This window comes from Trachemys scripta, chromosome 1 (genome assembly GCF_013100865.1).
Source record: "Trachemys scripta elegans isolate TJP31775 chromosome 1, CAS_Tse_1.0, whole genome shotgun sequence".
Lineage (NCBI taxonomy): Eukaryota > Metazoa > Chordata > Testudines > Emydidae > Trachemys > Trachemys scripta.
In genome coordinates, this window is record NC_048298.1 from 187,995,000 (window position 1) to 188,018,650 (window position 23,651).

Here is a 23,651-nt window from a genome sequence, read left to right on the forward strand (position 1 = left end):
GCGGGGCCCGGCCGGGGGTGCTCGGCCGGGGGCCCCGGGGCCGGCGGTGCTGGGTGGGCCGGGGGTGCTCGGCCGGCTGGGGGTGCTCGGCCGGGGGTCCGGGGGCCGGGCCGGGGGTGCTCGGCCGGGGTCCCGGGGGCCAGCAGAGATGGCCACGAGATGCACTCTAATAGAAGAGTGTGCCAGGCCTTGGTTCCGCAAATGAAGCAGGTAGTCTAAGACAGATTGTATGGAAGAATGTGAGGGAGAGATGCCATGCTCGGACACCCAGTGGGAAATTGTCCACTTGGCCAGGTAAATCTGTCTGGTTGAGGGCTTCCTACTTCCCAGGAGGACCTGCTGGACCCCCTCCGAACAGATCCGCTCGTCCGGGTTCAGCCACGCAGCATCCACCCCGAGAGGTGGAGGGACGCGAGGTTGGGGTATAAGAGCCGACCGTGGTCCTGTGACAGCAGGTCTGGTCAGTTGGGCAGGGATCAGGGAGGGGCCGCTGTCAGGTTCATGAGCATGCCAAACCAGTGCTAGCGAGGCCAAGCAGGGATGATCATGATAACTTGCGCCCTGTCTCTCTTGATGTTTGCCAGGATCTTGCTGATGAGTGGAATCAGAGGGAATGTGTACATCAGGCTCCCTGACCACGACAGGAGGAAGGCATCGGAAAGGGAGTCCTTGCCCAGACATTTTCTGTTTTGCCTGGTGGCGAAGAGGTCCATCTGGGGAGTTCCCCACCTCTGGAAAATCACATAGGCTACCTCCTGGTGGAGTGACCACTCATGGGGAGAGGAGACGGCCCTGCTGAGGTGATCCGCTAGTGTATTCTTGATGCCAGGGAGATGACAAGCCTCCAGGTGGATCTCGTGGTTGATGCAGAAGTTCCAGAGACGGAGCGCCTCCTGACAGAAAGCCGACGAGCGCGCTCCTCCTTGTCTGTTGATGTAGAACATTGAGGCTGTGTTGAGTGTCAGAACTCTCACTACCTTGCCCAACAGGTGAGGTAGGAAGACCCCACATGCCCAGCGGACTGTTCTGAGTTCTTTGACATTTATAGTGTCATCTTCTCCAGGGACCACATACTCTGGGTCTGGAGATCTCTGAGGCGTGCACCGCAGCCAAGGTCCGAGGCATCCAACACCAACTCGATGGAGTGAGGGGGGTTGTCGAACGGAACTCTCTCTAGGACCTTCACATGATCGGTCCATCAACGCAGCTAGGTGAGTATTACCGGGGAGGGTGGTAACAATCTTTTCCAGGTGATCCCTGGACTGGGAAAAGACCATAGTCAGCCATTGCTACAGGGGCCGCATCCGGAGCCTGGCATGGCGGACAACGTATGTGCAAGCTGCCATGTGGCCCAGCAGACACAGGCAAACCCTGGCCGCAGTCAGGGGGAATGCAGAGACTCCGCGATGAGGTCCGCCAATGTCTGGAACCTTTGAAATGGCAGGAACGCTCTGGCACAGGTTGAGTCGAGCTCCGCTCTGATGAACTCTATCCTTTGCACTGGAACTATCGTCGACTTTTTGTCGTTTACCAGTAGGTCCAGGGAGCATAGTGGCTTGCAGCACCACGACATCCTTTTGGACCGGAGACCTGGAGCTGCCTTTGACCAGCCATTTGTCGAGCTACGGGTAGATCTGGATATCCCGGCACCTGAGATAAGCTGCCACCACCGACATGCACTTGGTGAACACCCTCGGTGCTGTTGCTAGGCCAGACGGGAGGACAGTAAATTGGTAGTGGCCAGGTCCCCCCATAAATTGGAGGAAGCATCTGTATCCTTGAAAGATCGCTGTGTGGAAGTATGCGCCCTTCAAGTCAAGGGCAGCATCCAGTCTCCCAGATCCAGGGATGGGAGGATAGAGGCCAGGGAGACCATTCAGAACTTCAGCTTCTTTAGGTACTTGTTGAGGTCTCGCATGTCCAGAACGGGCTGTAGACAGCCCTTGGCCTTTGGGATTAAAAAGTACCAGGAATAGAACCCCTTGTTCCTGTATTCGAGACGTATTCTATTATTATTTTAACAGTGTGATTAATTACAATAAATTTTTTTAAAGCACTTGACAGCCCTACTATAAATGATCTATATTAACTACATTACTGAATAAATGCAATAAACTATCTTCTTTCTGTTAGTGTTGCAAGAAAACCTACTTACCTTTCCCTTGTGTTTGTCGAACTGCAATCGCTATTAAATCCATTTCCTGAGGCAAATTGAACATCAACCTGCCAATTAAGGAAAAAGACTGTCAGCTAAAACAGTCAGCTTTTTTCATGAAAATCTACCATCAACATTTAAATAGAGGCTAATATTTTACATCAAATTAAAAGCATCATTTATTCATTTTCAGTTATAATTTATGATTAGGTGAAAAGGGCAATGGAAAATCCAGAAAGAGAAGCTAACTGAAAAATGACCAAGTGAAATAATACTGCATCTGTAATTCTGGAAAAAAGATATGACCATAGTTCATTTAAGGTGCTTTTTAAAACACAGATGGCTGTATTTCTTTAGTATTTCTCAGAGAAGTACTTATTTCTTCTAACTTGTGTCACTATCTCCCATAAGTGACAAGTAGCGATTCCAGACATTTGTTTCTACTTACAGCAAATTTTTGTTCATACTCTACAATATAACAGCAGCAGTTTCTGATTATTTAGAAAACCAATATGGTGGCAATAAAGCAGTTTAAAAGATACACTATCCCCTGAGAACTAATTATGATTTAACTACAGTAAATAAATCTACACCTTCTGAGAACTCTAGAGAACACTAGTTTGGTTTAGGCTTGCGCTCTGCTGTTAAAATAGTTTCACTTAAAAGAATACTAACTTTCCTCTGGGAATCCATAGAAAGTATACTTGAATGCCACCAAATGAGTCAACATTAACTTTAAAAAAATCTTACTATGAGAACTGTTTTAAACATATTTCAACTGTATTATGATCCTTCTTCATTTCATTTTAAGTTTTGTGGAAAAGATAAATTATTTAACAGACAAAAAAGATCCACATGACGTTACCACTGTTTGGCTGTACAAGATAAATCTAGTAAATAATTTATAGTCTGAAAAAGCTAACTTTTAATGCAAATAAAGAGTAGTTCATTTAAATTAAAGGTGGTTTTGCCTTACACAGTATGTGCCACACTAATCAGAAAAGAGTAAGTGGCATTCAGAATTATTTCTTCTGAATTTAGGAAGAAGATTCAAGGACTTCCAAGTCCTCCTGTAACCAAGATAGTGACGCTGTATAGTAGGAACTAATAAGTACAAGTGCACCCTCTGCTGCCTACTGGGAATAAATGTTATGGCAGACAGCTACTGAAGGAGCTATTCGTCTGCTTCCCCTCCTCCCCCGCTTTTTAATTTGTAATGTGGAATTTTATTAATGGCTGTGGCTAGATAAGGGAGAGGAAGTAGAGCAAAAATACAGAAAAGTAACCACTTCCTGAAATCTCAGAACATCTCTGCATAATGATTCAATTGCTCACATGACTATGAAAGGAGTAGGTTATTCTAAGGGCCAAAGAGAGGTTTGGACTATAAAACACCTTTACTAATTAGAAATACTTGAACCACAGCTGACTGGAGATTTAACAGGTCCAACAGATGTTTTTTTCACATTATTGCAGAAATCAATGTGAAACATTTTCAAAGAACACTAGCCAGAAGATCTCTTTGCCAGTCCCACTTCCATTTCACATGAAATACAGCTTGAGAATTGTTTCTCTTGGACACTACGAATTGCTTATTGAGACTATGATTGCCTATCTACAGTCAATCTTTAATATTGAAATACACCTTTCCTTGTGTTGGGAGCCAGTAGCAAAATCCAGAGAGGTTCTTTGTACTCATTAACATCACTTCAGCTACAATACTGAATTCATGGTACTCCAACAAGGACATTAATTTAAATTTGGAAATGGGGTTAAAGACAGATTACAAATTTGCCGAAACAAACTTGTTTGTCACCTCTCTGTTCATATGATCTAGGTTCTTTAAATATCAGGCAAACAATAGATAGTCATATTACAGCTATGGGGGTAAAAAAATCAGGGCAGGAAAAAAGTTAGTTCTGAAACCAAACACAGACCTCTAAAACAAAGAGATATGATTAAGGGAACATATGAATGGAACTGTTAGAGGTTTGGCAACAGTTAACAAGACTGAGTTTGAGAACAGTGAGATTGTACTGTTTAGGCCAAGAGGAAATTCTGTAAGGAGGTACACAACATGGGGAAGTTGCTAATACCTAGGCTGAGACAACTGGAGGCAGACGGATTTATTTCTGCTATCTGAGATAGCCCTGGAGGCATTGCCACACAGCTCCAAGACAATAATAAAGTGCTTCTGAACTTAATAAATTGTGTTGGTTTTTTTGGGATGGGCGGGGTTGTTTCATTTCTGGAAAAGAAAAGTTGTTTGAATTTTCTTTACTAGAAAGAAGCAATTGTAGATGGATTTACATTCTTAGCTATTGACGTTCCCACTGAAGAAATAAATGATTATATTTGTGACCGATTAGATTGAAGGAGGAAAAGGGGGTTCATCAATGGCATAATGTAATATGATGAAGTTATCTCATACTTTCATTTCCTCTTTTATTTCACTTTCCCCTTCATTTCAATGTTTTCATAAAGTCTTGTGTTTCTCATTGTTGCACAATGAACTAAGACAGAAGACCTCACTGATGAATCTAGAAGATTGATCCATTCAAACTAAATTTACTCAACAGGTAGGGATAAAGAAAAGCATTTATATGATTCTGGGAAAAAATGCTTTAATTTCATTTCAAATTTTCTTTACCACCACAAATTTTTTGCGGTACCTGACAAACTAATCTGTGCACTTCTGGTGTTTAAAGCAACTGAAATATTAAATGGTAAAATACTAGCACATTAATAATTTTTCACAACATAATTTACAGTCTATGTTGTCAAGAGTAGTAAACAATACTTAAATGGTTCATAGAAATATCAGGGCCAAAGAACCATCAGTCCCCACAGCTAGCCAATGCAATGGCTTTTGTGTATATAGCAACATAAAATGGGAATTGAAACCACAAAAACTATGTTTGAATAATGTTAACAGCCTGACAACTATACATTTCATTGATGTTATGGGTTTAAAGCTGAAAGTCTCATTAATGCACCCTGCTGTGTTACAGTATTGCAGAGGTATTACAAAAGGCAACATTACATTCCAGATGTTGAAATACCTGGGCATAGGTTAGAGACAGACTTCTACCCTTAACTCTGAATGTCTTTGTTCTGGGTGGGGAGAGGGAGGGATTTTAAAAAAACAAATCACACCCTTCAAGTTGCTTGATTATAGTTACTATGATTTCATTTACAGAGAATGCCATAATATTGGAAACAGTATTAGAACAAAGAGATAATATTTTTTAGTCAAACTGAAAAAAAGGACATGCCACTTGATCCAAGTCTCCTATGATATTTCAGACAAAGAGGTGACCTGCAAACTCTCTGTTCCATTTTTATTACTTAACCGTAGCCATAGTCCATTATATCCTTGCTGGAAATTAGCAGTGTATGTATTGATATATTTACATATTTCATTATAGTGCCTGATACCCGATGTGTAATCCATCTCCTTAATTTAGGTAATGGGAGTTTGAGCTGGATACTTTTCTAAAGAATAAACTGTACTGAAACAAAGCCTTCCCTCTCGATAGAGTTTAAAATATTTTCAATAGCTACAAAGGTCCATAGGACCGTATAAAAGAAGATAAGTCAATCAAGGATCCTAATGCACTGTAACAGAAATGCTCAGACGTTACTACATAGTGCCATTTATGGTTTTATAATTCAGGCTTTCCCCAGGAGCATCTTGGAAGACAAGTTGTCAGATCTTAAAATGCATTACTGAAAAGACTGTTATTCTAAATGACAGTTCTATTGACATCTCAATTCCAATTCTTAGTTCTTACAATTGTACAAATACCCTCCATAGTAGAATTCCGCATAACATCATTTTGTTGCACACTCACAATAAGTCCTATAACAAATTTTAGAGGAGGGATGGTTTTGCCCCTTTCAAACAATAAAATAATAAATTATTCACCAGGTAAGTAAATTGTTTGAGCAACTTAATTAAATTAAGTTAAAAAAAACTTAATCTCTCTTCCCCCAATAAATCCACACTAAAGCTAGCTATGGGTCTAGTTTAAACCTCACAAAAGTCAGGAAATGCAGGCTCAAGGCTAACGTGTGTCAAATCATTCAGTCTCTTTGCTACAAATCCACTCCGTTTTCTCCTATGTACTGTGTGCCATTCACAACATGCTAAAGAATTCTTTATCCCATTCCCAAGTTGTTACATATTGTAGGCTATTTGTTTTTCTAACTAAATTCAAAATATACTAATAAAATTATGAGTTTATCTATGGGAACACAAAAGCATCTTTGTGAGCAGAACAGTTTTCAAGTTAACAACTCCTTCCACTGGAAAAAAAAAAAAAAAGGTCATCTTTAACAATATATTCCACTACATTTTTTAAACGTACCATTACCCTTTATTTTCAGTGTAATTACACAGAAAAGGCCTCTAATCCCAGCTACTTTTCGAGACCCATCTATTTCTACACAGTGCAGACTACCTGAAATTGTTGATTCTTTAGTGCAGTGCTTGCAACACAATCAGAGACATTCTACCCAACCAGTCATTAGTACATGTGTTAGAGCTCATCAATATGCCAGTAAATTTCTCTTTTATAGCAGAAATCCAAGCACAGCTTCCACATAAAACAGCCTTTTCCCATATTAGTACTAGTACACAACGTGATCATTTAAAGCAATAGTCTCTTTTACGTCTCCAGATATTAGTTTCCTGCATCCTCTTAAAAAAAAAAAAAAAAGTGATGAAGGTGTTCCAGACTTCTGTAGATTTACAAAAAGCCTTGTAATTTTACAATGCTAGTTTTTCCTACCTTGCTATAAACACTTATTGTACAAAGAAGAATCTACCATATTAAGGTCATATTTTTTCTGACCTCTGTCTGCTATGAATGAAATTGGGCTAACAAGGTTGTTTTACAGCAGTAGTTTTCAACCCTTTTTCATTTGTGGACCCCTAAAAAAATCTCAAATGGAGGTGCGGACCCCTTTAGAAATCTTTACACAGTCTGCAGACCCCTGGTGTCCAGGGACCACAGGTTGAAAACCAAATGTCTTACAGTTACGCACACTTTGGATAGTTGTCAGAGGAAAAAAAATTGTGCTAGCAACAAGAGTGTCAATCGTAGGACCCAATTCTGTAAACACTTATTACTAGACATAGTGCTATTGTGAGGAGGATGAAGTCAATGTGGCTACACACAGTTGTGACCATTTCATGTGAAGTGTTTTGAGGACTGGGCCCACTGACTGGACAGGGATAACATTGCTACTTTTGGTACCTTGGCAATAAAAATGGTACTTATTTTTTGTGCTTTCTGAATTTTCAATTGGTAATTTTCTTGTGTCTTTATTCTACTTTTATACTAGATATTTTTAAATTAATTCTTTTTATAGATTTATTCTACTTTTATACCAGATATTTTATAATTAATTCTTTGTAAATGTTTATATACTATTTTTTTTTTAAAAAGAGACAGAATGTAAAAACACAGTAACACACAGCCAAAGGTGTCAGGAAACATACTCAAATAAGAAGGGACTCCAAAAACTGGTTTGCCAACAAAATGCCAGTAAAATTTGAAACCTGGGTTCAGACACACTGGTAATGTTCCAAAACTCAAAACTTAAAGAAGTTCTTTATTCAGTAAATCAGCTTCTCTGTGAATATCATCAAGACCACAAGGTTATAGTAAAGGAGGGAGTTTCCAAGGGAGATGTGAGGGGAAGTAAGGACTTAAGTTGTTTCAATTTAATTTAAAAAACCCATTCTAAACAATTTAATTTTTTCCTTCAAAAAAGTAATCTTTTCAATTCATTACCTTTCTTTCCTTGAAAAAAAAAAATACTACTTGAACCATTATGAAAAGCTAACAAAATTAATGGAAATGAAATGGATTTTATTAAAAATGAATTCCAGTGCCAAGGTTTAACAAACAGAGTAGTTATTGGGATGCAATAAAACAAATTTATCACAACATATTAAGAATGATATCTTCAGAAGTGAACCAAAGAGTTATAAACATATTGATCAAGAACAGATCTAACTGCTCTTGTCTAGAGTAAAACATTGCCTGGTTACTGTAAAATAATTAAAATATACATAATGCAATCTGTAGCTATGTCACCTTGAGCTACAATTTCATCCTGCTTCACACACTAAGCAGAATCAAGCCCAATCAATGACAGGAATAGAGACATTCAAAGGTAAAGTCAGATACTAGAGGAGGTACTGTTGGTGATTCAGTAGGTGGCATGCTTCCTTCCAATTTAATATTGAATCCACTAACTTAATCTGATGTTAGGAAACTCAAGCATTCTGATGGTAAAGAACTCCCTCTGAGTCAGAACAGCATGCACTGAACTCATACAACACTGTCAGCTATCATCTTTCAAATGAGATAATAAACAGGGCACTTTGCAAGCACAGAGGTTTTAGCCCCAGTGTCCTCACCAAATTCCAGTTTGGGTAATTACATTCTGCCTACCAAAATTTCTCTTCAGTCTGTTTCCTGTCCTGAACTGTTGTGTGCAGTTAACTAGTTGCCGTGTTCCACGAAGAGGCTGTGTTTCAGCAATGGGTGAAATAATTCCCAAACAGCCTGTCAAGTACTTTGGGATAATTGTGAACAAGAGACACTATATAAACAATTTATATTAAAATAAAATATATATAAAAACATGCTGTCATACAGATGTAATTCATAAAGTGTAAAAAAGCTGAAAATGGCGGAGAATTTAAAAATTGGCAAGTAACAGACTACAAATCCCAGTGATTACTGAACTGGTGATATTTTAAACAAAAAGAGCTTTCAACTACGCTTGTAGTTGTTTGCATCGCTTCACACTGACTCAGTCATCACAGGTTTCAGAGGACAGAGAGTGACAATCCTAGAATCTTATAGAGCTAAGAATGGAAACAAATCTTTGTGAACAAAGAGGAAATGTATTTTCAAAAACAAAATTACAACAAAACTTTGTCACAGAGGTTTTCATGACAAACTTGCAAAAGTTAAAGTTCCTTTTAAAGTATTTAAGGGGAAATCCATTATTTGTTAAGCACCATACCTCTTAAATATCTCTCAAAATGAGGTACATCACTCATATAATGAGGTACATCACTCATATACACACACACACATATATATATATATATGTATATATATAGTACATAATCTGCAATATTACCCAATTTTAGGTGAATAAATTTAACGATACAGTTTAGGTATTAGAATCCAAATACTCAGGTACATCACTCATGAAAAGTTATACAGAGAATTGGTTGTAGAAAGCAAATATAGGAATGAGTGTAGATTGTCACTCAGTAATTGAGCATTTAGGATAGGTTGTCCCTTAGTAGATATAATCCATCACAGAAGTATTTCAGTTACTTTCCAATTTCGTGTCTGGTCTGCACTCCAGCTCATCTCTCCTGGTACTGCCGATGTGTTCTAGATGTCCCTCGACCACCTGATGGTGTCTGACACCATGAGTTGCCGCTGAGCATAGCATTGACTCATTCCACATTCTCTCAACACTTGCTTGTTACTGGGGTCCCATGAGACCAGGGCTCCAACGATCAGCACATGAGTTTGAACCTCGTAGCCCCTAGCTCTCCAGGTGTCAGCCAGAGGGGCGCATTTCTCCAGTTTTCAAGATCGGGCATTGCGGAAGGCTAGGGTCCTGTTTTCAAAGGGAACTGTGACATCCACCATGGTGATCTTCTTCTGTTCCTTGTTGGTGATGACATCCGGTCACAGTTGGCTGTCCGTTCCAGGAATGGCGGAGTTCACAACCACCTTCCCCATGGGTGGCAGGATGATTCTGGAAGGCTTTGTGTGACAGCTGCCAGGCTCTGGAATGGGGCTTGCAGCTACACAAGACATGGGGTAGTGTCTTGCTGACACAGCTGCACTTCCTGCATCACTTGTCCTGATTCCCATGGTGGATGGCTCCCTTCAGCTGGATGCAGCTGAGCCAGGCCCTGTGGATGAACGTACAGTTGGCAAATTGGGTGAAGATGCCCCCGGGGAGGAAGTGGTTGCTGGAGTCCCACTTGCACATCACCTCGAAGGCCTTGCGCTTCCATTTCAGGTTTTCCATGTACTGGAGTGGATGGCATCTTTAAGAATCCTCTCCAGCACGGTTCTAGTTCTCCGAGTGATGATTGTGTGCTCTGTATGTGTCACTTGTGACACCAGGACCCCCAGCTCCTGATATGCCTCACACCATGTCCAGTGGCAGCCGATTCGCTTCTCCAGGTGTTGCATAGCATTGTGGGCATGAGTCTAGAGCGAAGCAGTTTACCCTCTCTCTTACAAATTTGCCTTCCAGAGAACTGCTCAGGTAGGTGGCGACATCTTGGTTGGAGGGGGTCCTGGCAATTCGCTTCCTGATGACGTCCTGCATCACACTCTCCGTGATGTTCCTCACCATGGCGTCCGGGCACGTCAGAAGGTGTAAGGCGTGAGTGATCACCGCAATGTTGCACCCACTCAAGGGACGTTGGTGCCGCCCTGCCTGTGCAAGATATACACCAGCTCATTGCTGACCCTCTGGAGAAGAAACCTCCACTTCACTAGCTGCCTGACAGTGTTGTCCGCCTTGTTACGTAGTACCTTTGCCACAGCAGATCCCCTCAGAATGAATAAAATACGGGAGATCAGGAAGGTGTTCAAGGCGTTGATCTTCTGCCATCGTGCCAGTAGGGAGGAGTCAATCCTGGCCAAATCTTCTAGGATCTCCATGATGACATCCTCCGATGTCTGCTGGACGCGGAAACCTTGGCGTGCTGAAGTGTTGGTACGTTTGCCCATCTTCGAGGAAGATCATAGGTTCACCCTGGATCTGAAATGGCGTCACCCTGGACCAAGTCCCTTCTACTGCCATTGATATGCAGCTATGCACACTTCCTGGCATTGAAGCAGAGTCCCACCCAGTTGGCAGCCTGGCTCGTGACATTGAGCATTTGTTGGAGACTCTCAGGGTTGTCCACAATCAGGTCCAAATTGTCCTCATAGGCCAGGATATTCATGCTGTTGCCATACAGGTTGAAACCGCCTACACCGCTGGAGATCACTCGAATGAACGGCTCCATGGCTAAGTTGAAAACAATGGGGCTGAGGGGACAGCCTTACTTCATGCCACTACAGATAGCTTCATCCTCTACGGCGAGTTGGCTGTGCAGGGGACCTGGAAGAAGACCTTACATCACATGAAGTAAGGATCAGACTTACAAACACCAAAACCACAGCCCCTGGAAAAGATGGCATTCACTATAACTTCCTGAAAAAATGAGACCCCTGTTGCCTAGTATTAACTGCCATTTTCAACAAATGCAAATAGTTCTGCTGTACTCCCAGCTCCTGGAAGAAGTCTATGACGGTGCTCGTCTACAAGAAAGGTGAGAGAGATGACCACGGCAACTGGAGATCCATCTCTCTCTGTTCCACCATGTACAAACTGTATGCTAGCGGCCTGATGGCTAGGATCACAGACTGGTCGGTGAACAGAGGAGCCATCAGCTCCATCCAGAAAGGCTTCATGTCATGCGAAGGTTGATATGAACACAACTTTGTCCTTCAGACTGCCATCCACACAGCCAGGAGTGCACAGAGACAATGTGCCATAGTGTGGCTCAACCTGACTAATGCTTTTGCATCCATGCTCCACAAGCACATTTTTGCCATATTGCAAGAGTTCGGGATGCCTGAAAGCTTTCTGCACTACTACCATCCACTCCATGGAAGGAGAGACACCTGAAATTCTTATTACTAAAACTTGTGTCTACCTCTCATCTGGTCTCAGTACTTTATGCAATGTTTCTCAGACTACTTCAGTCTATTTGTGCATTTCAATTTTTCAGAGAAAGATGGAAGTTTGAGTTAAATATATGCTTTGATTAAATACAAAAGTGTGGAAAACCATGGCATCTCAAAATGTATGAAGTTCAACCAGTGAAAAGCTTAATTTTTTCCATAGTGACTTATTGATATGAATCCTGGAAAACCAATGCTCCTGACAAGAGAAAACGGAAACGTTTAAGATGTGGTGCTGGCGAAGACTCAAGCGTATCTCCTGGATGGAAAAGAAGACTAACACTTATGATTGAAATATTACTGAAGAGAAGCAGACTCGGTTGTCGGAAATCAACAGGCACAAATTTATGTACTTTGATCACACCAAGCATATAGATGGAAATAACCCTGAGAAAGTTATCATGGAAGGAATGCTGGCAAGTCATTGTAGAGGGGACAATCAGTGAGCAGATGGATAGACAATGTGCAACAGATCACTGGGAAGTCAGCTGCTGAGTGTGTGAAGTTCTCAAAGGATTGAGAATGCTCCCAAAAATTCTGCTATGATGTTACCCAATATTCAGAAATGAATAATTGGACTTTCTATACATTTACAAAAGTGTGAGTGAGTCTAACATTAAGTTAATGCAATTTAAACTCATACAAAGTATTTCTTGTATTCCTGCACACTTGTTCAAATGTGGCATATTGGACAATGTATGCTAGCAGAGTGGAAATCAGGTTGGAAACCTAAAGTTATTGGCAATATACCAATATTAGAAAATTTTGATCAGGTGTTATAAATGGTATAGAACTAGCAAGGATTCATAAGTTACCAGATGAATTGTAACTATATTAGATACATTTCTTTTTTTGCCATCAAGTACACTGGAGATCTTTTCTTTTTAAAAAAATCAGTCTGTTTGCACATCTAAGGACAATTGCAGACTGATTTTTTAAAAGAAAAGTTCTTGAGTAAAGTCGTGGCTCCACAGAGGTCAATGGCAAAACTCCCAATGACTTCAACAGGGCAAGGATTTCACCACTTCACTGTTAAGAGACTTACACATGGCATGGTAGAAATTGCTCCCTATGAGCTGTTATTTATAAGATTAATACATAAGAGGCGAATTTCGTGTGATATGGGAATAATTTTTCTCAAAGAAAAAACAGGTTTACAAGTGAAAAATGCATCAGATTGCTACAGAGATATACTGGAGGAGAAGGGGACAAGCGACTTAGCTCACAGAATTTTTCCTTTGTTATCATCATTTGTAAAGTATTTGTTGTTTGTCCACTATAGATATTATTGTTCTAAAATACTACAGTTGGTTGGGAATTTTCCATGGAAATTATTTTTTTAAAACAGAAAATGCAGTTGTTTTGTAAAAAACTTTTGATTTTCCATTAGGAAAATCTAAACTAAGTATTTCATTTTGGGTTGGTTCAACCTGCTCAAAACATTTGGTTTGTTGAATTGAACCAAAACCTTTAGTGTCAAGTTAGTTCAACATTAAACTGCATTTGCCTACGGTGTCTCAATGCCTCATGGAAGTTGTAGTTTTGGTGCCACAAGCTTAAATTCTCCCCTACTGGCTGTGCTTCTTCACAACTCTACATCTCCTATGATTCCATGCTGTCTCTCCTCTGACCAAGTCATGTGACACATCATGGGAATCACATGACTGCAGGTGCAACAGGGGAGCTCTAGTCTAGTCAAGGAACCCTGCCCCAGGGGAGAGTGGGGGCAAGGAACACCTGAATTAAAATTCTCATCAGGCACCATGGCATCGCAGGCACGTGAAGTTTTACATTGAGCTCACTTGAAACAAAACATTTTGATTTGGTTCAACAAATCAAAATGACCTATTTTAATGCAGGAATACTGAAATGCTGTTTTCCCATTTCTAAACAGAATTTTTTTCAGAACTTTTTGTTCTGCAAAAAAGGTTGATATTTCAGTTTTGTTCTTGAATTGGGAGGAAAACTAATGTTAAAATATCAGAATTTCCCATGGGCAGAAATTTTATTTTCACTCAGCTCTCATCTGAATAAGAAAACTAAAAGACACACATCTAGAAAAAATACCTTCCTTTTTGATACAATGATCTTTTCTTTTTAAAGAAGAAATGAAAACAAACAGCCAAACACATCCATGTCCCTCCCTAATAACTAGGAAATAATGTCCTCTATAAGTAACAGTCTGATGTTAGCTGCTAATCAATAATGTTAACAGAAAAACAAAATTTCTAACTTCAGGACTAAAGCATATAGCACTTCTCTCTTGCAAGAGCCAATGCCCAAAATGGCAAAAACAAAAAAAAAATGTTAATTTTTTCCAAAAATGTATAAAAGATTTTTAACACTCCCAATATTAGATTGTGCCACCTTGAAGGCAGACTCCAAGAGTTAAATTCATGGTCAATTAAGATGGTACTTCAAAATAAGGAAGTTACATTACACTAGCCAGAGCATCCATTGTGGACTTCAGAAAGAGCCACCACGATGTAAAATTATACCAGACTCAACACAAAACTTAACGAATATTTAAATCCTAGCACAGTTGGTTCTCTTTGCCAAATCTGGTACAAGTAAATCCAGAGGCTTCAGTGTAGCCTTTTCAGTTGGGTTCTCCAAAAGTAAGCAGGGAGTATATTACCTTAACTATGTTAAGGGACAGGGACAGGAGCAGATGAAGACAATCCAGGGCACTAAGCACACCTGCCCTCATACCATGGGATCCCACCACTGCTCTGTAATAGTCGCAGGCCTTCTCCTATATAGAGGATGTTAAACTGGCTATACAAAGTGCTGCCAAATGCACAAAGTAAACTGAAAAAAAGTATTTTTTTTGGCTATTTTGTTGCAGATAATTTTCAGATAATTGTTTCAGATACATAATTTTCAGATAAAAGCAATTTTCAAATTGAAAAATCCCTTTAAGTGGTGTTTGACCTTGTTGTTTGGAAGAAAGCCATATGGGATTGCAGGGCAGGGTGTGAAGAGCAGTCCATGCCCTTGGGTTGCCTTGTTGCAACACTCACCCAAAGGGGCAACAAGAGTACGAGGAGCGCTCACATCCGATACTCCTGGTACCTGTAATAGGTCTCTTGAGTTGACCAGCTGGGACACAGTGTAGATGATATTAGCAAGCAAAGCAGAAGAGCACCCCTTCCTGCTCTTTTCTCCGCCACAAAGCCCACTCTCTCCTCCCCACTGTGTGATTATTGGTGGAGAATGTTAATGAATTTACAGTTTGTTTTGGTTTGAAGTTTGCAGTTTGGATTTCACAGGACACCATGGTTACAGATGGCAACTTCTAGGGGTCACTTGGCAATAGAGTATCAGACTCCTCTTTTGACTGGGATAGATACCAGTTTGGTGTTTGTTTCTCCCAAAGCCAAAGAAGCTGGGGGTGGTTTTGGAGAAGGCTACTGCAACAAACAGAAGAAGTCTTTCACTTTCAAGGCCCTGCTCAGCCTATCCCTACCCTACCTATCATCATTCATTTGCTATTGAAGATGCTTAAAAATGGTTAGGCCTCTGGTGTGCTGAGACCACTGCCCATCATAGTGACCAATATTGTCTCATTGTTTCCCTGTACTACCCCATCAGTTAGTTTGCATCCATCTGCTGTCTCTTATTTTATACACAAATGTACAATCTTTAGGGCAGGGACCAACATTTCATTCTGGATTTTACAACACCTGGTACAATGTCGTCCTGGTCCAAGACCAGAGCTCTTAAGCACTACAGTAATAATGATAATTGTATAATGGGCCTGGATCTTGCTGTTTTTAGGCTGACTAGGCCAAATATAGATAAAACAATAAAAGTTCAGACTGTAACAATGGTAGGTCTTTGCAGTCCAGCCACTACAGGGAAACATAACTAACTCATACACACAAAACATGTACATTGCAAGTGGGAAAACTACCAATGACGTCAGTGAAGCAGACCTAAAATGTATAGAAGAACTAAATATATTCCAAGACCAAGGAATAAATCAACTATCATTAAGGCATGAACACACAGGAATATAAGGTTCCTGGAATTTGAATGGTGTTTTCCAGGTATGTAGAGTGCGCTGCTCTATATATCATGTTGGACAGAGTTATACATCCATGGAATTAATGCATCAGAACTTAACTAGAGACTTAGTCAGAGCACTATAACAGACAAGATGCACCCAATTCGGACAATGCTTTCACACATTATTCATTAGTATGCAGCAAGCAACACAGCTGGGACACTAACTCAGAAATCAAACGCAGACATGATCAAACAGATCTTTGTCAAAGTACAGAACATTCCCACTAGAGAGTTAATGTCTTTTTGCTCTATTTCTATACAAACCCTTGAAAACTGACATGCATAATGACACAAAGCCACATACAACAAACGAATCTTAATTTGAAACTGAGACAACTATGCATGTTTATTCAAAGTGCAACTACGTGGAAATTCTCTATGTTTTATAACAAATAAAAAATGAAGATGGAGATACTTAAAGTTTCTTCATAAAACAAAACCTGCCATGCCCAGCAGGGTAATGGCTAGAGTTTGTAGAGTGATATTCACACTGTGCTTGATTGTAATAGTCTTATTTAAACAAAAACAAGGGTATGTCAGTGTGGTTGCATAGCTATATACACATTCACACATCTTGTACATAACAGGTAATTATCTGTCATGTAACCATAGCTTATCTACCCTTCACCATATATGCATACAAATATGAAAGTGAAAAGAATAAAAATAGATCCTAAGTATAATATAACTAAGGTTATTTTCAGAAATTACTTATTTCAGGTGCTGAAACTTTCACTAGGCTATTCTAAATTCATTTAGCGAGGGGTATGAATCTAACAACATCCCAATGCAAGAGAGCAAGGGGCTCTTTTATACCTGGTATCCAACTAATTAATGTCATAATCTGTATCTAGAAGGTGTCATGTAAGATATCAATAGAAAACTAATAACATACTGATAATTAATATTATTGCATGGTGTATGAACAGAGAACAAACTCAAAATGATAAAGACATTGGAAATTACTTTATCAAAGTGTATCTGCTAGGCAGAGCTAAAGTTACCCCAACCTAGACAAAGGAATATGGTTTTTCCACCTGAAAAGTATTTCCAAGGTACATTAAAAGACAATGGGAATGCAATTTACATAAAAGATAATTAGGACCATAAAGCCAAGAAGGAGAGGAGACAGCCACTCAGCATCACAGCAGGGGGAGGAGAATGAAAGAAACTACTCAATTTGCATTTTAGTGGGCGAAGAAATCAGCATGGAACTTTCTTCCCCATCCAACTCTATGTCACCTTCCTCACAGCTTGAATTAATTTTACTTTGGGGAGTAATCTTAAAAAAAAAATCTAATTAAAAGGTTTGCTGGACTATGAAAGAAAGGGGCGAAAAACTCCAAATTATCTTTCACCTAAGACGACAAAGAACTGAGCACTTTGGACTTTGTGGGAGAGGAGTTAGTCAGCCATCTTGCTGGAAGGTACTGTGATGAGAATCTTACCTTGAGCCAAACTGTAGTTTTGTTAACTCTGTCTCTAGAAATCGTTTTTTAACTTTTATTTGTTTGTACCATTTCTAACTCTGTCCTTCATACTTGAACTCACTTAAAATCCTATCTCCCTTGGCTAATAAACTTGTTTTACTTTTAATCTAAGCAACCCAAGCGCTGTGCTTGATTTAAAGTGAATTTAAATTTAAAAGTTAATTTCAGTTAATGTGGCAAACTGCTGGGTATTGTATCTTTAAGGGAACAAACAGACCTTAATATCTCTCTGAGTAGTCCAAGAGAAGGCTGGACATTCCAGAATACATGGCTTTGGGAAAATTTGGAACTGGGGAGTGTTGAGGTCATCTTGCCAGGTGTCACAAAGGCTGGGTGAGGCCAGAATGTGGCAGCTGTATAACAAGCAAGCTGCTGGAATCCGAATTGCTGAGTCAGAGCTACTTAACACACAGAACTTGTACACTTGCTGGAAGCGTTCAGACAAGAGGACTTCAGCAGGAGGCCATTTTAGGCACTCAGCATTACAGGGCAGGCAGTAACACAACCCCTCACTGGTCTGGATTGCACCCCAGAATGTGACAAGAGGTTATAAAATCAACAGGCTCCTAAACAATTAAAAAGACACTGATGTTATATTTCATTTTTTAATTTCTGCTGTAATTTTATGAGTTCAGTGCTCAAGAAAATTTCCAGTCAGCAATATGGAGACAGATTCCTTTACCAGTCTCCGAGTTACAGCATAGGCAGCAACAGCATAAGTCCTCTGATAAAACACTGCTCCACCAGTGTGCTCAATCTCTGTTAAATGGTGAAGTTTACAGAAATAAAGTGGTTCAGTGTATCCTTTCATAATCCTTGAATTCTGAGATTGCCAGTCAAGGAGCCTATCTGGTGGCAGTTTTTGTGATGAGAACATATGCCTACTAGATCAGATTAACAACTAATTTACACATAGCAAATAACCTTCAGATGGTAACAATTTCTTGTCAATACAAATCTGGGCTGTATTCAGACCAATGGCCTAGGTCAAAGGTTCCATATCCCATTACCAATACAACTCTTTTTTTTTTTTTCAAAATCAATTTTTGCTCCCTAACACAGCAATTCCTTGAAAACTAGTGGTCAAAATAGGTTTGTTTAGTTACTTTCTCCCTATCACACATGCATGTTCGTTTATTATTGTATGGTTACTATCACTGATTTTTGTTATGTTCTTGACATTTTAGGGGTGTTTTTTTCCTTGAAGAAAAATAATCAAATTTTAGAAGGACAATACAGTATGAACTATGGTACCAAGCAGAAGGGGAAAAAAATCAGTCAAATTTGGAGGCTATCAATCTCAAAACTGTCCTAAAGATGCTCAATCCACAGGTTCATTAAGCAAGTCTCTTTAGTAATAGGATACTTTCTAGGTAGAACATTAATTGTGAGTTGTGTATCTACACACACTAAATATAAAAATCTGATTTTGCACAGGAACACGCATCGACAGACATGAATCACCTCCTGCCGATACAGTCTATGTCACAAACAACTGAACAATGTTGTTTGACAGTCAAAATTAAATTTGCATGCATACTTATTAATGTAGCAATCAGAAAAATCAGTTATTAAACCAGCTTTTTACTATCAAATACCTGATAAGCAGGTTAAGCAGCATTAATTGGAAGTTAAAATATTAAATAAGCTTTTTAAAATGTAATATACAAGTAGACAAAGTAACTGCTGTATAAACAGAATATGAGGTGCTAAATAAAAAGTAACCTAATGAAAGGTGAAAAATTTCCAGACCTTGTCATTATTCTTGTGAATGGCTAATTTTTATTTGATTTTTCTGCTCAAGCCACTAAAATTAATATGCTGATTATGTTTATATCTTACATTTAATACAGTGAATGTAATGGAAGGTTAGGACTGAAAATAAAAGGGGGCAAAGCAGCCAGGCAGGCAAGATTATTGATGTAGCTGCTTACCATATCTGGACTAAATTCTTTCTTATGCTTTCATTTGCCTTGCAAGCCACTGAAAACACTATCTGTAGGACAGTTTGCCATGGGGCCCCATGAAATGCAGCTGTTCACATGGCTGCCTGTTTTCCAGACAAACTGGGATTAAGTTTCTACTGCCACAGAATCCCTGTAGCCCATGAATCTTTTATTTACCCAAATGTTTGTGTTGCAGACTCCAGCTACTTTTTAAAAAACAGTAGAGTGGGATGGGCATGACACAATTCAGCATTAATGTAAGCTGAATAGAAAAACAATAGAATCAATAAGTTTCCATATTACAGCAAAAGAAACAGGAAGTTGGATAGGGCAAACGAACAGTTAACACCAGTAGGTCCATATTTGACACTGAAGATCCCAAGTTACTTTTAAAAAGGTAGGGGATGATACTGACAATCTGACTAGAGTTCCTTCTCAATAAAATAATTTCTAATATCCAAGATTGCAGGCAATCTATTGTTAAATCCCGTAACAGCTACTCCATTTGTCTGCACAGTCACTACATTTCTAGTATTTCATGTTACTTCAAAGGCTTAAGATTCTTGAATCATTATATAAAATCAAAACTCTATTCTGTTTGGACATGGCCTCTTTTCTACCTACATATGCAATTTCTTCCATAAATACCAGAGTGAACTTGGGCAAAAGTCATAGCCTGTGCAACAATTTCTGTATTAAAAGGCACATAATATTTATCTACAATGTTTCATAAAGGTCTTGTGAGGTTTAATTTATTCATGTTAGTAAAATACTTTAAGATTGTCATATGGATAATGCTATAGCAATGTAACATTTTACCGCTACTTTTGTGGTATAGTAGTTTTTATGACTTTTGGTTACTACTAATTTTGAATATGATCATGAAATTTGTTCTGCATGAGTGGACCCCCTAGGCTGTATAGAGAACCATCAAAATGAGTGGGGCTCTGTATGTGACCATGAGTCGTCCTACATGGAACAATTTGCAGGATTGGGCCTCAGACTGGATTCAAACCTGTGATTTAGAAATGAAAGTGTCCACATCTCATTACTATTCCCATGACTCATACTATCTCTATTTGTACATGTGTAAAATTGTCTGCAGAATGATCTAAAATGGATTACAATACTAGAATTCAAGCAAAAAACATGTATCCTGTTGTATAAGACAATATACAAACAAAACAGAATAGCTGTATGCACATTAAGCAAAAATATGACTTTGCTCACCCCTTGACAATATTTGGCAAAGCACTTAGATTGGTATGATTTCCTTCTGATGATGAAAATTTAAATCTTCAAAGTTTTTTCTTTAAAACTAACTGAACAGAACACAGTGCTTAGATAAATGGCACAATAATTCAGAAAAAATGTTTAAAAAACATTTAATTGAATATTCTAAAACTAATTTACTTAATGAAAAAAGGGTGCTCAAAAGGCAGAATACACCAGTGTTCTATAGACTTAGAAGGGTACTATGCTTAAAAATATCAGTCACTTGTGATAATCCTCCTATCCAAACTTGTATAACTCTGCAATGTGTGTATACATATATAAATCTTAATTGCAGTGTAGACAGACCCATAATCTCATTGAGTTATCATTGTTAGTACAAGAAGAAAAAAAATATTTTGGAGTTTTACGAGGATCATACAGTACCTGATAACTCACTGAGAGGATATTATGTTATAAATATCCTTAGGTCCTGCAGCATCCTATTAAATGCATTCTTTTCAGACCCTTGAGAGGAAAGTCTAAACTAAAGTTCTAAGTTTTCAACCCAGAGAAATATATTCTCAAAGAATTCCATAGGGTTCATGCCTTGTCACTCCCATTGATCTTAATTAGAACTTAATGATTAAAATCGCATTCAGCACTGAAAATGTAAAGGTTAACTATGGAGATTTTGCACTTCAATTACATTTTTCCTTTAAAAAATGATGCAATTGAGATTGTTTGTAACATAGTATCCTCTCAGTGAATTATCAGGTATGATCCTCATACGACTCCAAAATAATTTTTTTGTTCTTGTACTCACAGTGATGACTCAATCAGATTATGGGTAAGTCTATGCCGCAATTAAAAACCCATGGCTGGCCCGTGCCAGCTGACTTGGGCTCATGGGGCTGTTTAATTGTGGTGAAGATGTACGGGCTTTAAGATCCTGTGTGATCCCACCTGAATGTCCACACTGCAATTAAACAGCCTCGTATTCCGAGCCCCACAAGCCCAAATCAGCTGGCACTGGCCAGCTGCAGGTGTCTAACTGCAGTGCAGACATTCCCTAAGTGTGTATCAGATTGCTTGAGGTGTTCCAAGTGCACTTTAAAATACATATACCATCCTCAGAGTGTGTCAGATACATGTACAGGTATTGCAAAAAAGTTCTCAATAGACGTATCTCTGTACCCTACAGAGAATCCTCAGTCTCAAAGTTTTAATAATCTGTGAATCACTGGTATAATAAAATGTAACTGCTCTTTTAGACCATTATGGTTCATTGTGTCAAGGTAATCTAATCTATTCTAAACCATAATTAATGCCTACTACTCCAAATTAGGAATATCCGTCAAAATATCTTAAACTGTACAATTACTTTCTGCCTACTTAAAATTCCAAAGTATTTTCATTTAGCCATGGTTTTCTGCATGTTCTTCTGTCCTGAACTTTTGTATACGTGTGGCTGCATTTTTGGTTAAGAACTGCCCCCCTCCATTTCAGAAATGGATGAATTTCACTGATGGGTGAAGTAATCAAGCCTGTTATGATCTCTGGATGAAAGGCACTAGGTCATTTTAAAAAATATTTTTTTTCCCTTGCCTATATGCTTGCAAACACACAAGCACTGTGATCTTACAATTAAACAGTACTTTTTACATTAAAACATCCAGAAGCACCTTACAAAGCTGAATGAATAGCGCCCTGCAAGTCGGCAGGTATCCACTTTATATCCACGGATGCAGATATTCATGGACCATTTTTGTGGATCAGATGCCGATACAAATTTTGTATCTATGCAGAGCTCTATGAATGGACACACAAAGATTACTTCATTGACCCATTACATAAGACCACCTCTGGGGTTAACCAAAGCAATTGTTTAACAACACACAGCATCACTACTTAACAGTTTGTTGCACAAAATGTGGTAAATGATTTATCCAATTTAAAACCATAAGAGGAATTTAGATAGTCAGCATGTAATTACCCAAGATGAACAATTAACCCTGAAATATGGCCAGGTAACTCAACTCCTAACTCTTATGACAATACCAGGGATCTTTACATCTCATTTGAACATTCAACATATCACACTCTCATATTCAAAAAATACACTTTGAAACCTTTATTCTCCTCTCCAATTTTTAGTTTCCTTAAATTAATCTATACTCACCAAAATTTAGAATACTATCCTGCTACTTAATACAATGACTATTGTGCTGCTGGTCTAATTTTTTGGTATGAAGTTATTTTCACTGATGCCAGTTTTGGTATCTTTATTGGCATGTGGGCAGAGAAATTAGACATGTGCAATCCAGTTTTTGCTAAAGAATGTTTATTACAATTTTTTCTGAGCATCTTTTACACACTGAAGATATTATGAGCAGAGAATAAACACAATGTGCATGTTATCTTAAGACTTACATAGATGCGAACTAAGTGAAGAGTAGGATTTAGATGAACAGATTTACACAGGCATGGGAAACTATCCAATTCAAGCTGTTGTTACGTCCAGAATAATCACCTTGTGCTGCATTCTGACAAAAAAACGGGTTCATGATAAACACACATTATCTTCAACCCTGAACAATAGTCCTGGAAAATAATTTCAGTAGTTCTTTTACAGGGATATATTTAGAAACTAATTTCTTAAATATGAATGCATTTCACATTTAAGTTGGAAAAAAAAAAAAAAAAGCTATTTTTTGTTCCCAGATAACTCTAACTGATGAAAAAAAAATTTTTTTAAAGAAGGATAAAATGCTTGACACTAGATCATTGTACCTTTCCATATTACAGATATGATTAGGATCCTGGTCGATTCCATTAAATTCCTAGATTTAGAGTGCATTTCTCCTTCTCCAACCCTCCCCCTCTTAATAAATAACAAATTTACACAAGAAATGCTGAACTATCACAAACCTGAAACAGGTATCATATTTTGGCTGAAGCCTATTAAATATTTACTAAT

General features: G+C 38.8%; 1 protein-coding gene across 1 annotated transcript in view; it reads right to left on the reverse strand.

Moving 5' to 3' along the window:
* Positions 1 to 10,950, reverse strand: part of HLCS (holocarboxylase synthetase) — a 28,170-nt gene extending 17,220 nt beyond the window's left edge. Inside the window, exons 1-3 of the mRNA XM_034770296.1 lie at positions 10,753 to 10,950; positions 8,589 to 8,773; positions 2,156 to 2,223 (exon numbers count right to left, since the gene is read on the reverse strand). Of these exons, the coding sequence (XP_034626187.1) occupies positions 2,156 to 2,223; positions 8,589 to 8,773; positions 10,753 to 10,950 (451 nt within the window). The remainder of the gene's footprint in view (positions 1 to 2,155; positions 2,224 to 8,588; positions 8,774 to 10,752) is intronic.
* Between the last annotated feature and the right edge of the window lie 12,701 nt (positions 10,951 to 23,651).